The 15,314-nt window shown below is 48.2% G+C and overlaps 3 protein-coding genes across 3 annotated transcripts; 1 reads left to right on the forward strand and 2 right to left on the reverse strand.

Moving 5' to 3' along the window:
- Window positions 1-1,370: 1,370 nt before the first annotated feature.
- Window positions 1,371-9,779, reverse strand: BDR25DRAFT_45971 (SpvB-domain-containing protein). The gene is made up of 3 exons (XM_033698600.1): window positions 9,719-9,779; window positions 9,607-9,642; window positions 1,371-9,548 (listed from the first exon to the last, which is right to left on the reverse strand). The coding sequence occupies exons 1-3, from the start codon at window positions 9,745-9,747 to the stop codon at window positions 1,739-1,741; spliced, it is 7,875 nt and encodes a 2,624-aa protein (XP_033546367.1). The 5' UTR covers window positions 9,748-9,779; the 3' UTR covers window positions 1,371-1,738.
- A 2,563-nt stretch (window positions 9,780-12,342) lies between these two features.
- On the forward strand, window positions 12,343-14,955 carry BDR25DRAFT_356220 (uncharacterized protein; the record flags this gene model as incomplete). The annotated part of the gene is made up of 16 exons (XM_033695593.1): window positions 12,343-12,430; window positions 12,577-12,648; window positions 12,680-12,780; window positions 12,842-12,984; window positions 13,014-13,209; window positions 13,242-13,319; window positions 13,405-13,420; window positions 13,662-13,689; window positions 13,823-13,842; window positions 14,045-14,150; window positions 14,223-14,350; window positions 14,435-14,487; window positions 14,571-14,663; window positions 14,704-14,758; window positions 14,786-14,840; window positions 14,886-14,955. 16 exons carry the CDS (start codon window positions 12,343-12,345, stop codon window positions 14,953-14,955), a joined length of 1,302 nt encoding a protein of 433 aa, XP_033546368.1.
- Window positions 14,956-15,055: 100 nt separating this feature from the next.
- Window positions 15,056-15,304, reverse strand: BDR25DRAFT_356221 (ankyrin; the record flags this gene model as incomplete). The annotated part of the gene is made up of 1 exon (XM_033695594.1): window positions 15,056-15,304. A coding segment is annotated over one exon (249 nt), but the record flags the coding sequence as incomplete, so codon positions are not given.
- Between the last annotated feature and the right edge of the window lie 10 nt (window positions 15,305-15,314).

Here is a 15,314-nt window from a genome sequence, read left to right on the forward strand (position 1 = left end):
TTAAATTTTCTACATCTTATTTATAGTAGCTAAAAATGTCTACCCTAGTGTTATTCTTACTAGGGGTGTACTTAATTTAGAAGTAATACTAAGCTAACTTTTTCGCCTAATAGACCTAATAAGCATTAACTACCTTTATTATTACAGAGTACTTTAATAACTAATAATTAGTATACACTAGAGTGTTTGTTACTATAGATATAAGCTTAGCCTTTTATTATTTAAACATAGTAACAATTATAAATAGCTTCTTATTATATATTTTCTAGTTTAGCTTTAAACTAGCTAAAACCTTGCTATAGAACAAAACAGAACACTATTTTCTATTAGCCTGTTCCTAAAATAGAACTCCTGCTACTACTCTATCTAAAGTGTTAGTTTTAATTTTAGTTTATAATATAAAGTTAAAATAGAAGGATGTAGGTATGTTTAGTATAGACTTTAGCTTTTTAAAAGCTGTATTATACTCTAAAGTTTATATAAAAGGGGTAGTAAAACTTTAAAGCATAGACAAATCCTTAAGAAGACTTAGGGGTTTGTGAGAGGATATATATATGTGCTGGGGCACGTGGCGGGACGTCATGTGCCCAAGGCCAGGATGAGGGCTCTCTGGGGAGAGTCCGAGGCATGTCTAAGTTAACCGTGAAATGTACTAAGTTTTTAATTAGCCTAGGAGTTTATAGTAGATCGTAGGAGCTAACTCAGATTGTTAGATGCGTGATAGTATCGTAGTGGGAGTGATCATAGGGCAGCGCGCTTGGTGTCGCGGATGGAGTGAACGGATGCAGTTTCGGGGTGCGTCGATTTCAGCTTCTAAGCTGTATATCGCACCTAACAAGACACGTTAGCTGGTTTTCCTGCATATAATTAAATATGCTATTATCTTAGCATTCAAATGCATTGGGAACCGTAAACATAACTATTGATTTAACTTCTATACCCTTCTTTGAAGTCGGAACGCGTGATTGAAAACTAGGGATTACCACCAAAGAGGCGCCCATTTGACCTCAGACGCTCTGCAGAAGAATCTTTGGTGTGGCGGGATTAGTAAGTGAGAACTAGGATATGATTGGCCCATGATTTTGCAGGAGATTAAAGGAGCTTAAAGGAGTTAGCAGGGGTCTGTGCACTGTGCTAGCGCGAAGCCACCCCAAATATTCTTCTTTGGGGCGTCTGATTGATGAGATAACCAGTCCGTCCGTCTGCAAGTTCAGATTGCCCGTCCGTCCAAAGGCCTCAGACGGGGACGGACGGACTGATGAACACACTGGTCACAACCCGAAAGGTCTTTGGTCAGAGATTACTGAGCACCTCCGACTTCCATTGCTCAATGTCGATCATAAAGAGTGTGCTTCGGACCAACTTCTTTGAATCGAAATTGTCAAAAGCCAATCAGCAATTTTATCGATATGATGTATTATTCGATCCCGACAAGAAAACAAGCGATCCGAATGCTGATGACAAAATAAGCAGCCGCAAGAAGAGGCGATATATAGAGCTACTCTTGCAGGACCCCGTGTTCGGAAAACATTGCGCAACGGATCATTCGTCCATTATCATCTCCAGTCAGCCACTTAACCTGAGTGGCAAAAATTTTCAACGGTTTACAGTCGTCAGATGGGATCCATATGAAGAGCGATTCCCTGCTGCTGCGCCGCCGGATGAATCGGCAGGTCGTCAAAAAGCCCGGCAAAGGCGCAAAGCGACTCTGGAGGTAAAATTCAACCAAACGTATACTTTAGTCGAACCATCTATGCTCAACTATTCGAAAGAGAGCTTCATTCCTCTTTACTTCCTCCAGCTCCTTCAAATATGGTTGATGGCTCACTGACCCTGGATCACCTATCACCTTCTGCCCTTCGAAGCCCCCTTCACTCTCGAAATCTTGTCTACCCTCCGCTGTCCAGTGCCTTCCCCCCCAAGGCGACGCTAGGTTGCTCGATTCTCCCGAGGGTATTCCGGTCTGCTTCACCACATCATATACGAATGTACCAAATTGGCCAAATATATCTTCGTGTAGCCGACCCATGAAATAATGATCGATGTCGCGTTGCACCCTATCCTGGCTTGCAGGATTGTTTGGTCGATTCCTCAGTGGTATGACATACGAGTGCGCTGCAGCTAAGAGAATATCGGCCTTGCTCGAGTTTCTAGGACCATTCTCAACCTCTAATTGAGCGCGGGCATACTTGAGTGCGATATTAATACCCTTATTTACCATTTCATCGTGCTCAGCTGTCAACACGTCCTGTCGCATATCCCTATCGGTGACCGGCGCGTTAGGTCGTTCGCGAACATTGCTCATCTCCTTCTCAAATTCTTTAAATAGCGGATTTGACGCGTTAAACTCGTATGTTCCAGAGACAGGATCGTACTCGCCCGGTTTATCGTCCCGTTTGTTCCTCCTTGCCTCCTCCTCCCGCCGTCGCTTCCACTGCAGGATCGCCTCCTTGGGCACTTGATCGCCGAGGGGCGGTGGAGGCGAGGCGGGTAGTGGTGCTGCGCCGGCGGTCCCGGGGCCGCCATCGGGCTTGGATGGCGATCTGTTTGAGGGAGGCTTTTGGGGAGCAGCGTGTCCGGAGCCTGCGTCCTTGCTTGGTTTCGCTTTTGTTCCCTTTTTCTGGTGGAGTGTGCGTGCATCGTGTTTCTTCTTTCTAGATTCCTGGCCCGAGGGGTCGGTTAAGATTGTGGGTTGGTTGCGAGCGTAGACGTAGAGATTCAGCCCGTCGACGAAGCCGGCTGGATCGCAGCTGGTCCACCGGTTGATCCAGGGGGCGTAGTATCTCGAGCCGTGATAGTAGAGTCCACTCTCCTCGTCCCTCTCCTTGCCTGTGAATCGATATCGTTTGGGCACCTCGACGTTGGAGCTGATGGTCTGGCACGACGTGCTGCCGAAGGGAAAGTATTCCTCGTACGACAGGATCTGGGCCTGGTCGTCCAGTTCCAGCACGGCAGAGCCCACTAGATTGTCGAGCTGATAGCGTATCAGAAGTGCAGGGCCTTTGTCAGTCTCCCCCACCGTCCTACTTTCTACCAAAGCCGCACGGCCCGACACGCCGGGAACACTGAGCGTCTCTCGCTCGAGCGTGACCGTTGTGCCATCTCCGGCGTACTTTCGGAAGACCTCTGCCGGCCCCAGGTAACGCCGCTCCTTCAACATGGTTGGTGGCTGTCCCGCGGCTGCCTGGCGTTCTGTAATCTTCCGCACCCGCACTCCGGAAGAATCGTAGACGTAGAATGTTGTTTCTGAGGTGCCTCCGTTCGAGGTGATCTGGCGCGAAGAGCTGCTTAGCTGATCTAGAAAATCCCACGTCATCATGGAAGTTTGAGGCATCGAGGTCATTCCTCCCATCACGCCTGCGGGCCCCTCGTACCGGTAGCTGTCTGTTGCTCCGCCAGAATTTGTGCTCGAGAGTCGGTTGTTGATACTAGACTGCCCTGGAATCTGGCTGGTCTCCCCATAGCTGAAGGATTTTGTCCATCCGGGCTTTGCTGCCACACTGCCCGAGTGTTTTATCTGCAAGACATTGCCGACCGTATCATACTTGTATTCTTCGATGTACGCTGCCATTGCATTACCGTCTGCAGGACTGGCTAACCGAGTTGTATTGGTATCAAAAGCTGACGGAGAAACTGGACTGTTTCCTGTACCCAAGTGTTCACGCCCGGCAGCGCGAATCAGCCGGTAGACTGCATCGTAAGTGTAGTCGTTGCTGGGATCCACTATGCCATTGCGGAAATACACCGTTTGAATAGCGTTGTCGCGAATGTGAGAGACGTTGCCGACAGGATCGTAAGTGTACTGCAGGTCCTGAAGGGCATCCTTCCCGGATGACGCGGACGGGCGTGACGTCTGCAGCCTTTGCAGTCTGAAGGTCCCGGGATCGTAAGAGCGCACAGTGCTAACTCCGTTCCCGTAGTCGATATGTTTCATCTGCCCCTTCGCGTCACGGTCGACATTCTTGACGTATGCTTGCCATGACGATTGATCTGTAGTACCTTTACCCTTCAAGTTCACTAGTATTTGGATGACAAAGCCCCTCTCGTCATACTTCTGTAAAGTGATGGATCCATCCGCAGAGGTAGTAAGCACGGGTCGGTTGTATGCATCATAAGTCCCGCTAGTTGAAGAAGGTAGGTCCTCGATGAGTGTGACATCGGAAGACCAGTCCAATCTCGCCTTGTATTCCTTTGCAAATTGGCGAATTGTCTGGAGATTGTTACCTTTCCAGTCATAGTTAGGCATGCTTACAATTCCAGCCTGGTCCTTAATTTCCATAACTTTCCCTCGAAGGTTGTGTGCTGCGCCATTCGATTGAGACTCTCCATACGTGGTATTTTGGACCAGTAACTCTCGCCCCCCATCCCCAGACCAGAAAAATGCAACTGGGCGACGCAGGGCATCGTACTTAGTGCGATAATGCCCCCCTCGGCTTGTCCAGGCGAGGATGTTACGGTCACTTGCGTCAACGAGCGTCCATCGCTCGGCAGCGTCCATGCTTGCAACGTGGATGCAAGATCCACACATGCTGAAGTCCATTTGCGACACTAGACGCTCTTTATCATCATAGACTTCAAGCATATTTCCTTGGATATCGTACGTCGACCGAGTTTGAATCAGGCCGTCCGATCCATTGTCACTCACAACCAAGATCGTTCTGCCGAGTGCATCGTAGTCCGAGGTGGATGGCGTGTTGGAATGCAGAGCGGCTTTCATTGCCGCATTCTGCTCATCAGCACCTCGCTGTCCGTTGATGCGGCTGTTATACCAGGATGGTAGGAATTCGGCCTGAGGAAGCTTTGCAAAATATTGGCCGACATCCGCATCCTGACTCGGGTCTGAAATGAGGATTGTATCGTTGAAATCATGAGATATCGTCGACCAAGGAGCGAATATGACCTTATGTAAAGAGTGGTTGGGCGCCAACAGGGCCACTTTCCGTCCCACTGGATCGTACATTGTAATAGATGACACACCAACCATCGTTTCTGCCTTAAAATCGTTACCTTCATCGAAAAATGGCTCAAAAGTCCTCACGACGGCCCCTTTGTTGTTGAAGATCGACCAGCCTGACGTAACCCAGCGATCAGACACAGCTGGTCTGCCTTCTGATACTGGGCCAGCGTCTGCACCACTCTTAACCTGAATCGTACGAGAGAATCCATCTGAGAAGCTAATCGAGACTCTAATCCTCGTTTTCTGGCCAGGAGTAAGATCGCTGACATGCGTTTCTCGAGAAATCACCGCAGCATAAGCTGGCTGTGCTTTGGACGGGTCTCTGTAATATCTATTGACATCATAAACCACTCGTGAAGTGGCATTTCCAAGTAATGAGAGGGCCGCAGGGCCTCTCGGGTTGGAGAAGAATGAGTCACAATCACTCTGGGTAGGATACGAGTTGAAGCCATTCAAATCATCACCGATATTCTCTCCAGGTTTGCCCATAATGGCAGTGCCAGTGACAACACCCAGCGCATCAACCGCAACACTGGATTGATTTCCATTCTGATCCGTCAACGTTGTCGGTCCCAGGATGCGGTAGTCAATGACCGCACTAGTCGTGTTCTGCAAGGCATCTTCTGTCGCCGTGACCATGAGAGAATAATCGTCATAGTTGACAAATGAGTTGTTCCCAAAGGCGTCTACAAACCGACGAGGTCTGAAAAAGTGAGTACGAGCCTCTGAGAGCTCTGCAGCAGCATTCGCGTTCGGGTCTAGATGGAAGTAACCCCTCCCAGACATCTTCCACCAGTTTCCATCGCTGTTCAGGTCGACATAACCTCCTTGGCTGTTCCCAACTCCTCCTAGCGTGTTCTTGGGGTCTGGTAATAGATTTTCCACTGGTTGATTTGGCAAGGTTCGCTGGAAAATAGCTAGCAAGCCAGGTGTTAGACACTGTTGATGCGACAATCCGGGAATAGCTAGTGGCTGGAGGGCCCCAGGCGCGAGAAGTCGGCTTAGGTCGTCGGAGCGAAATACCACCCTGTTGCGGGCAACGAGGCGTTTCGTGGTAGGTGTGACGTTTTGCTCAAAGGGAACTGTGGCCAGTGATGATATAGGACTAAAATTGTTTTGAGCAAAATCATCGAAGGCGAACACTAAGGCGGTTACCGGCTTCGCGAATCCGGTCAGCTCGTATTGTCGCGATTCAAATTGAACTCCCAGTCGATAGTCATCGGCTGTTGAGATGTCGTTCGTGTAGTCCGTCTCAAAATACGAGAAAAGAGTTTTCTCTTGTTTTTCTTTATCAACTCCGCCAAGCGTCGATTTACCAAGTTTCCTCCCATACGCAATCGAAAGACTTTTCGTCTGGCGACCCCACTTGTTCACCTCTAGTGTCATGGTATGGGCTATTCGCGGGTCATCCGGCTTTCTGTCGATACTATATTTCACATTTTCTCTGGCGTATGACATGAAAATCGAATGAAGATGAGCATCACGGACTTCCTGGATGGCTTCTATCGTGATGCTACTCTCTTCTATGCTGTAAGGGACGGCTGCAAAAGCACTCTTGTCGTCAGCATAAGTCTCCTGTCGAAGCATCTGACCCTTCATTGCGCGGTATGCCTCACGCAACTCGTCTGCTTTTAGAAGGTCAGGGGATAGAATAGTATTGCTTCGCAGGGAACGAAATAAGGGTGCGCTATGTACTGAGCTGTTGTTTGTAGCAGCACCGTAGTATTCGGAAGCAAGCAAATCCTCCAATGGCTGATTGCCAAGGTAGGCCCCAGTGTGGTACCAGGTCTTAACCATGACAGGCGGCACTTCCCAGGTAGGATCAAGATTGGCTCCAGTGTCCGATTCGGTGATCTTGAAGTCCTCCGCATCCCAAGTATCCACTCTGGCAAATCCGCGGAATTCTCTTTCAACGCCATCGAAGAATCCGTGCGAGTAGCGGAATCTCTTCGTGAATCGATTCCCACTGACATGGTCAAAGATCTCCTGCTTCTCGACACATTGTACGGGAAATGGTAATCGGGTAACCCAATGGATTCCTTGCTCCTTGTCGTCCAGAAAGAATTTCGTCGAAGGAGAATAAGAAATACGAGTCTCCACGCCTAGGTTATTGTTCATACCAGTAAGGAGATGTGGTTTCCGCCCTTCCATAGGGTCTACGTATTTCATCGACGCTGAAGCAGCACTAGGAAGACTTGAAGAGCAAACAAGACAAGTTGTCCCGTTTCCAAGAAGATCAATAGTACTCACTTTTGTGAACTGATCAATCGGAAGGTCTGATCCCAGCTGTTTTCCATCAGAAAAGCTATTTCCTGACTGATTCACAAACAGCACAGCACCATTTTTGCCCATGTATACAATGTCAGCGGTCCCAGAGCCATCAATATCGGCTAACTGGATACGAGCCTCGTTGAAAATATCAGGACTGTCGAAAGGCGGGTTGTCCATTTGAACTATAGGTCCAAATCTACCGTATCCTAGATTTGGCCAGTAGCACACTCCTCCTGTCTGCTTTATACGAACTAGGTCTGACAGTCCATCTCCAGTCATGTCAGCTAGATACACCGTCGCTTCAGTGTCCGAGAATATCCATATTGGGCCTTTGTTTTCGTCATTGGGCTGAGTGACGGCTGATCCAGGCCCGTAGCCGAATTTGCCCAGGGATGGGTACCAGTAAAAGACCTTATCGGCGCAAAGGAGAATGTCAATCAAACCGTCTCCTGTAAGATCCAGCAGCTTGAAACCAGTAGTATCGGGAGCAAACGTCGGGAAAGAGGCAAATTGATTAAATGAGCTCCATTCATCGTTTTCTTCTTTTTCATAGTAGCCCCAACATGCAGCGTTATTGCTGATGAGATCAAGGGTTCCTGAACCAGTTATATCTCCAAAATGGGACAGTTGGTGTGCGGATATTGAGGGTCGAGTAGGGAGAATCCGTATAGGACCTAATTTTGGAGTCACTGGTCCACTGTTGCTGCTGCTGCTGCTGGGTGATTTATTGTTCGCACTCAAATTCTCCTTGTAATACCAAGCTGACGCCTCTTCACTTAGAATGCCTGCAAGTCCTTCGCCATATAGATCAACGAATTCGTAAGAAAAGTCGTCCAATCCACATGGAAGATTTTCTAAGCTCTCTTGATTCACGTCCTTTGCAGTCAATTGCGCCAGCTGTTCATCCGAAGGAAATGTAGAGTAAGAAAAGGTCAGGGGCGGAAGAGACTTTTGAATTGTGGGTTTCTTCGTTCCGTCCAGCACATAACCCGTATGTATGACAGAAGACATATACGTGGCGACTGGGTTGTCCATGTACGTTAGATTCGTGGATGAGACCAACGTCGGACTTGAATCGAGCTCCTGAAGGATATGAAACCTCAAGATACGCCGACAAAGGCGATATGTGCGGATTTCAAATCCGGACCTGTAGGTGGAAAAAGGGTCTTGTCGGCAGAGCCAGTGACCAGCATCATCAGGTTTTGGATTTACAAGATCGTGTTCGCCGTAGTCAAATATGATTGCAAACATCCACGTATCATCTAACAGGGTATGCGCAGATATAGCGGTCCAATCTGATGCATTTCGATTGGCGGAGCGGTTCCCGTACTTGATAGATTTGATGTAGCGATTAGCCGACCGACTTATGTCGGAACGATTTTGTTCGTTCGCCTTATCAATTTGCACGTTGGTAGAGTCTTCAGCCACGTAATTGAAGATCTTTGCATTTCCTGTTGAATCATAAGACTCTGATATCAACCATGTTACGATCCGTTCGGTCCTCCCGGGTGCCGAGTTAGGGTCGAAAACCCTTGAATTCGCGTCTATTCCATATATTGTCACCACGTTGGTGGGACTGATTGTCCGCCAATGGACGTCTGTTATATCTGTGGCGTTCATTAATCGTTCAATTCGGATGAAGGATCCTTCAATACGAGGCATATACTGTCGTACAATATAGCCGTTTTGCACCGATTCGTTAATGACTGGGTTCCCATCGTTGTTCCGGACAATGGCTGACTGACTGTCTCGCTTGAAAACAGGAACAAGATCCTCTGCGCCGTCCAGGATAAAGACATCAGACTCTAGATCAGTACCGGTGTCATTATACTGTGGCAACCCCTTGTTCGTCTTTCTGGTTATGCTAGGAATTCCATCCAGCTGCCAACCGAGTCCAAATGGACCATTTCCATTTCCAGAGTTGTATTTTAGTGTTAGATCAGGCTGAGCGCCATTTCTTGCAGGACTGGTTTGGATCGGTATCGAGGCAGACGCTGTACCAGTGGCTGTATCCACCTCAAGAGTTTCGCCAAGGCCTCGAATTGCGCCTCCACCCTTTGGCAAATTTAACGACGGAGCCTGGGGAATGGGTGACAGACGTGGATTAAAACTTTGCAATTGAGTCTCTTTTTGAAGCATCGGACCAGAGTTTTGACTAGCCATTCCATTGCCCAAACCTGATTGCAGGGAAGACGATCCCTGGATGCCTCTTAGATGGGGATTGATCAAAGCCATTGTTGAATTTCCAAAACTTTCATCTACTCTTGACGTAGAGCAGTTTGAATTGACTGTCCTGAGATCGGAGGACTGAAAGACTCCACTAGACTTGGTGAGCTGGCTGCTATGCTTTTAGTAAAGCTGGCTTACAGGGCTTGTACCTCAGTAAGTAGTTTAGTGCATAGTTTAGTGAGTGGCTTAGTGAACGGCTCAGTAAAGGTACAGGAGTGGGCAAAATAGAAAAACTGGTGGGCAAAAATAGCGGTAGTTTACCTTTTTGTGTCCATCATACGACCTCTCATGACCCCAGGCTAGCTGGCTGAACTGATCGAATGCCAATTCAAAAGCGGATGCATGCATTGCGCCCCGAGCCGCATGCCATCATATGCATCATACCACGACAATGGTATCCTTTCACCTCGCTGAAGTTACCTTTTTGCGTCCATCATACGATCTCTCATGACCCCATCGTTTCTGCTTACTGCCTAGGCTGGCTTGGCTGAACCTGCCTCTAATGACCTGATCGAATGCCAGTTCAAAAGCGGATGCATGCATTGCACCCTCGGCTGCATGCCATCATATGCATCACACCACGACAATGGGCAGCGGTTTTTTTGACCCCCACTAGCTGTAGCCGAGCGAAAGGGCTATTCCTCTCGCGAATTTGGCGTGTCATGACCAACACACACCCAAATTCAAATGCCTCGCGGTCACCGACAAGTCCTCATGTAATCATCCACCAGTTTAGATGCGAACCCAGCTGCGCCGCATGCTTCTGAGCAGGCTGCCGGCTGCGCGTCAGTAGACGGGCATTTCAGCTAGACTTTTCCACTGTTCAGAGCGTGAAGCGCAGACACAGTAGCCCTGCGGAAGGGCTCAATTGTCAACGTGTTGTTGTAGAGCCTGGCGACTTGGAAAGCGCCATATGGTCGCAGCCTCGTTTAGGCTATGAAGCACCTAAAACTTAGGCGCTGTCCTCGCTAACTCTCAGGCTATTGCATACTAAACTCCAGGCTTTCATTAGGTATTCAATCACTAACACTTACTCGGGCCCTTCCGGCTGCTGCGCAGTATTCCGTGAAAAAGCCCGCGCTATGCACGGGCCTACTAGCTCAACGATCATCCTAGGCTCAACGATCACGACCACAATATCCCACATTATATAGGAAATATATATATTTTTGGTAGTGTTGTCTATAGATAGTGTTGTGAAATATATATTACAGGACTAGCTCATTTAGTAATTCAATACTACTCCCATTACTACTCTCGTCGTCCCCAAGCTCACCTATAGGCACATCCTCAGGCTCATCCTCCTCCTTAATATCCACCTGCCGCGACTCCTGCGCTTAAGAGGCGTCTTCTAAGCGCTAAGAGGCCTCATTCAACAATTTCTTGTGGCGTAGGAGAGCTGTGTACGGGTCAAACTTACCTCGAGCTAGTAGAGCTACATTAACACTAGGAGTCAAAACTCCTCTCCAGTAATGTCGCGCCTTGGCCTAAAAGCCCCTCTTATGTCAAGTTTTTCTATAGTATCGTCATGTATTTCTTGACAGAGCTTAGGCTCAAGTTGCCAATTGGAGATATCGCGGAAACTGTTGATCTCAGAGGCCCATTTCTTTAAGCATTTCTTGCCGTGATTGCGTATAGTAGGGAGTAGCTTCTTGCACTTATTGCAGATCCTCTCGACATCCCTAGCCTTCTTCTCCCGCAGCTCCCGTTCTTGCTTAGCAATCTTATCCTCCCTACGCTTCTTAATCATTGCGCGGCCATCTTTTGCGTAGAAAGGGCCTCCCCCAATATCAAGCGTACGCCGTGAGCGCTTTCGGCGCTCCTCCCTAGCCATCTCGGCCGCTTGAGTAGACTCGAGCTGGCGCTTAAAGCCATTAGCAGTGGTAGCCATAGCCATAGCAGCTATTAGAGCTCGTTCAATATCGCTCGCAATAGGTGACGGCACCCATTCTTTAATAATGCCGCGGATCTTCATCATCTGGCTTGAAAGGCTGGCAATGTCCTCAGGAATCACCCAGCCAGGTTCACCGGGCTCAGGGATGACAGGACGAGGAGGAGTTGGGTATCTATTACGGATTTTGGCCCATCTTAGCTCTCCCTGCACAATATCGAAGCGCCTAAGGCCACTATCGTTCACTAGGTAGCCTTCTGATTCATCGCTATCCTCTAGCTCAGACAAATAGAAAGTGGGTGTAGCGGGACGACGCACAGCTGGTTGCTCTGGCGATCTATTAGGAGCATTCCTAGATGTACCATCTACCGTCTCTTGTTCTCGTAGCCTCTTTACAACTGCTTCAGGGTTAAACGGGTGTATACCAGTTCGCCTCCAACCGCTTCGAATTGTGCCAGGCTTAAAGGTCTCTACCCGAATAGTGTGTATAGTTGCTAAGAAATTACCCTTTGTAATTTCCTTTGAGCCAGTTCTTGCAGCCCAGTCAAGCATTCTACCATGATACCATTTTAGCGGTTGAAAGCAGCCTACGTCGAGTACCTGCAGAAAGTGTGTCGTATGGGGAGGCAAGGCGAAGAGCTGTATCTTATTCCGCTCGGCATACCGAATAAATTCACGGGTATGATGAGAACCGTACCCATCTAGAATTAGAAGTCGCCAGGTGCCTCGGGTCTTATGCTTCGCCATCTTATTAAAATGCTTAATCCAATCCAAGCTCGTCTTATCATTACTGTATCCAGAGTCTGATTTATGTATAAGGTAATCGTCAGGGCGATCTACTACCCATCTTTCAAGGATTGTGCTTGCTTTAATAATAATCATAAGATCGATAACCTCTCCATTAACTAAGCAGGCTTCCACCAGCGTTATGAGCTCACGGTTATTTGAGTGTGGTATAGAGACCTAAGAAATAACGTTAGGTATATTAAATAGTATGAGAGCTTACCGTTTTGCCGTGCTTTGTGTACATGTACTAGTTCTTAGCAATCCCTATTTGACAGCCAGTCTCATCCATATTCCACGTATCCTCTGCTAGTATACCTAGCTCTTAAATAATAGTGCAAAGCTTCTTAAACCACGGCAAAATAGCCTCTGGCTGCTGCGCAAGCTTCCTGGCAAACTCTATAGGCTTTGCCTTAACGCGTTAATACTCCTTATAAGCTGCTAGCCAGCGCTCTGCCCAATGCTGGCCACAGCGAGGAGGATCTCCATCTCCTTCATGAGAAGCTGCTAGGATCGCGTCGCACTCCTGCCCCGCTAACGCTTTATAGATACCAAATCTAATATCGTCAACAGCGTCACAAAACTGTTTAAGAGCAAGGTCTTGCTCTTTAGTAAGCAGCTGATTCGTTTTCGGACGTGTTTCGCGGTTGTGGCCCCCTTTATATGCGCGTTTAAGGCGTTAGTAGGGTAGGTTGTGGTCGCGAGCGAAGGCGGCGATGTTCGGGTTGGGCTCTGTTTTAAGAGTTTTCACTGCTTCATTAATAAGCTCACAAGTTCTGCGGTATTCTCAGGATTTCGCCATGTATTTCAACGTAAATTTTGTATGGAAAACCCATACAAAACGCACGCGTCGGTACAAAGGTGTCACGGTTACGGTGTTAGGTCCTTTCCTGTACTGAGTACCTCTTACCATAACAAAGAGTCCCACCTGCACCAGGATGGTAGCTTTATCCCATTGAAGACTAGTACTGTTTACTACGAACAACTAGATAAGTGGTTCATAGCCTCTTTCAACACAACCTCAGTTCAGTCCTCAACTTCTGCTTATGCGCACTCTCAAAACTCCAACAAAAGGAGTGTCGCGCTAGTACGCGTGATCGTTGAGCCTAGTGTGACGGCGCATACCGCGTCACATGCTCTGCGGCTTCAGCTCCCTCGCTTGCGCAACGAGTAGCGTCTTGGCAGGGGGTACGCATGTATATCTTAAACTCGCAGAGCAGCTCCTCTGCTCCTTAGTTTAATCTAGTTGGGTTACACCACCTCTTGCTTGTAGCTTGAGCATGCCAATTGTGACAACTAGTACTTAAACGCGTGGCTACTCTGGCTATAGCTTTTTAGCTAAAAATTATTTGCTAAAGACTATTTTAAACTTCTAAAATTTAGCTTTATTATTTTCTAATTAGGAAGTATATACAGCTTGAAGATCTAACTAAAATAACAGATATTTAGGCATAGATAGGGGCAAATTGTCGCTTTGTTAAAGTTCTTATAGATTTGGTGAGGCAGAAAAGACGCGACGCGAATGCCAAGACATTGCACGGATTAACGCACACTGTCCGTAAGCAGCAGCAGCGTTACAGTTTGGATACTAGTTATTGCGCACGAGAAGGATCACGTAACTATGTCACATGCTGCTCGTGCGCGAACCTCCGTGCGCGAACATGTAACGTGCATCCCTGCGTGACGCACAGTGTGGCGAGACAAATGAGAGGTACTTTAACTTTTAGCAGCTAAAACATCGTACACGCATTAAATACTGCTGCAATTCTTTAAAAATAGTCTACTGTAGCTAATATTAAATGTTTATAATCTACTTGTCCCTAAAAATTACCTTTGCACTGTCGCTTCTAAGCCTAATTTGTGTAACGGCGCAGGCAAGACAATGGGTCCGAATGCGGTATGAATCCACTCAGAGGCATATGGGAGTGCGTGGGGACTCAGAGACCTGGGAATACCAATGACACCTATAGGCCTTGTACGTAGGATATCAGAAAACTACCGAGCTAGCTACGGGGCGAGGTGCGACTAAATACATGAGGGAATAGGGGTAACAGCAGGGGGCAGGGCAGAGTCGGGGCCAGGTCGAGTCAGGGTCGAGCCAGGGTCGGAGCCGATACGGGGACCCTTCGGATGGGTTCCGGGCGACCCGAGATGGAACGAGAATCGTTACAATTTGTTCTGCACCTTCTTTTGTTGCATAACAGAGTTCCCTTTCTACGGTGCTAACGTTAAGCATTTATTGCTATTTATTTTTATAGAATAGCCTTATCTAAGCCTAAAAAACCCCCTCTAATGCTTAGAAGCTATTATCAGCCTTGCGCGCGCTGTCGTGGACGAATTCATGCCGGGCCGCCATGTCGATTAGTACTTCCAGCGGAAGCGAACCACTAATCCCTGCTAATACAAGATGACTCCGCGGGTAATTTACCATCAATCTAGGCTCTGCGCATCGCACACGCGCTCCGGAAGATAAGTAAATCCGGCCCAGGATTGGGAGCAGCACAAGGACTCAGCCGGCCCGGCTCTTGTTTAGTCAGCAAACACGTATTAGGCGTCCCCGCCCAAACCTCAGCCTTGTGTCAACCAACTCAATTCTCTGAAAACACCAGAATTCGCCACCCTACAAAGTCAGTGCGGGTCGGCCATCCTTCTAGTATCATCGGAGGAGTTCGTCAGCTTGACGAGGCAGAAGTGGCGAATCCACGCCGTGTAGAACTTTCTAGAAGTGGCCATCCCACCACCAACTCGATCTAGAGCATTCTCAAAGCTTCGCTGTGGCAAACCCATAGGCTATATACTTGTGCTGATCCCCGGTCCTCTATGAAATAGAGGGAATAATGAATATATGATAGTTAATAAGAATAGTTCGAATGATCCTAACGCTTGTTACCCTCGACATTACATATCCATACCCTTCCATGAGATTATTTACGGAGACTACCTAGGAGATTCGTCGGCTTGACCACCGCCTCGTGCCCCCTCTCTGCAGTCCACAATAGCGGCGTCTGACCGTACTCCTTGTGCTTCGACTCCAGGTCGGCGCCCTTGTCGAGCAGTAGCCTGACCACCGCCTCGTGCCCGTTCAGTGCAGCCCACGATAGCGGCGTCCGACCGTACTTGCCGTCCTTCGACTCCAGGTCGGCGCCCTTGTCGAGCAGCAGCTTGACCACCGCCTCGTGCCCG

This window comes from Lindgomyces ingoldianus (assembly GCF_010093535.1).
Source record: "Lindgomyces ingoldianus strain ATCC 200398 unplaced genomic scaffold BDR25scaffold_20, whole genome shotgun sequence".
Taxonomy (NCBI): domain Eukaryota; kingdom Fungi; phylum Ascomycota; class Dothideomycetes; order Pleosporales; family Lindgomycetaceae; genus Lindgomyces; species Lindgomyces ingoldianus.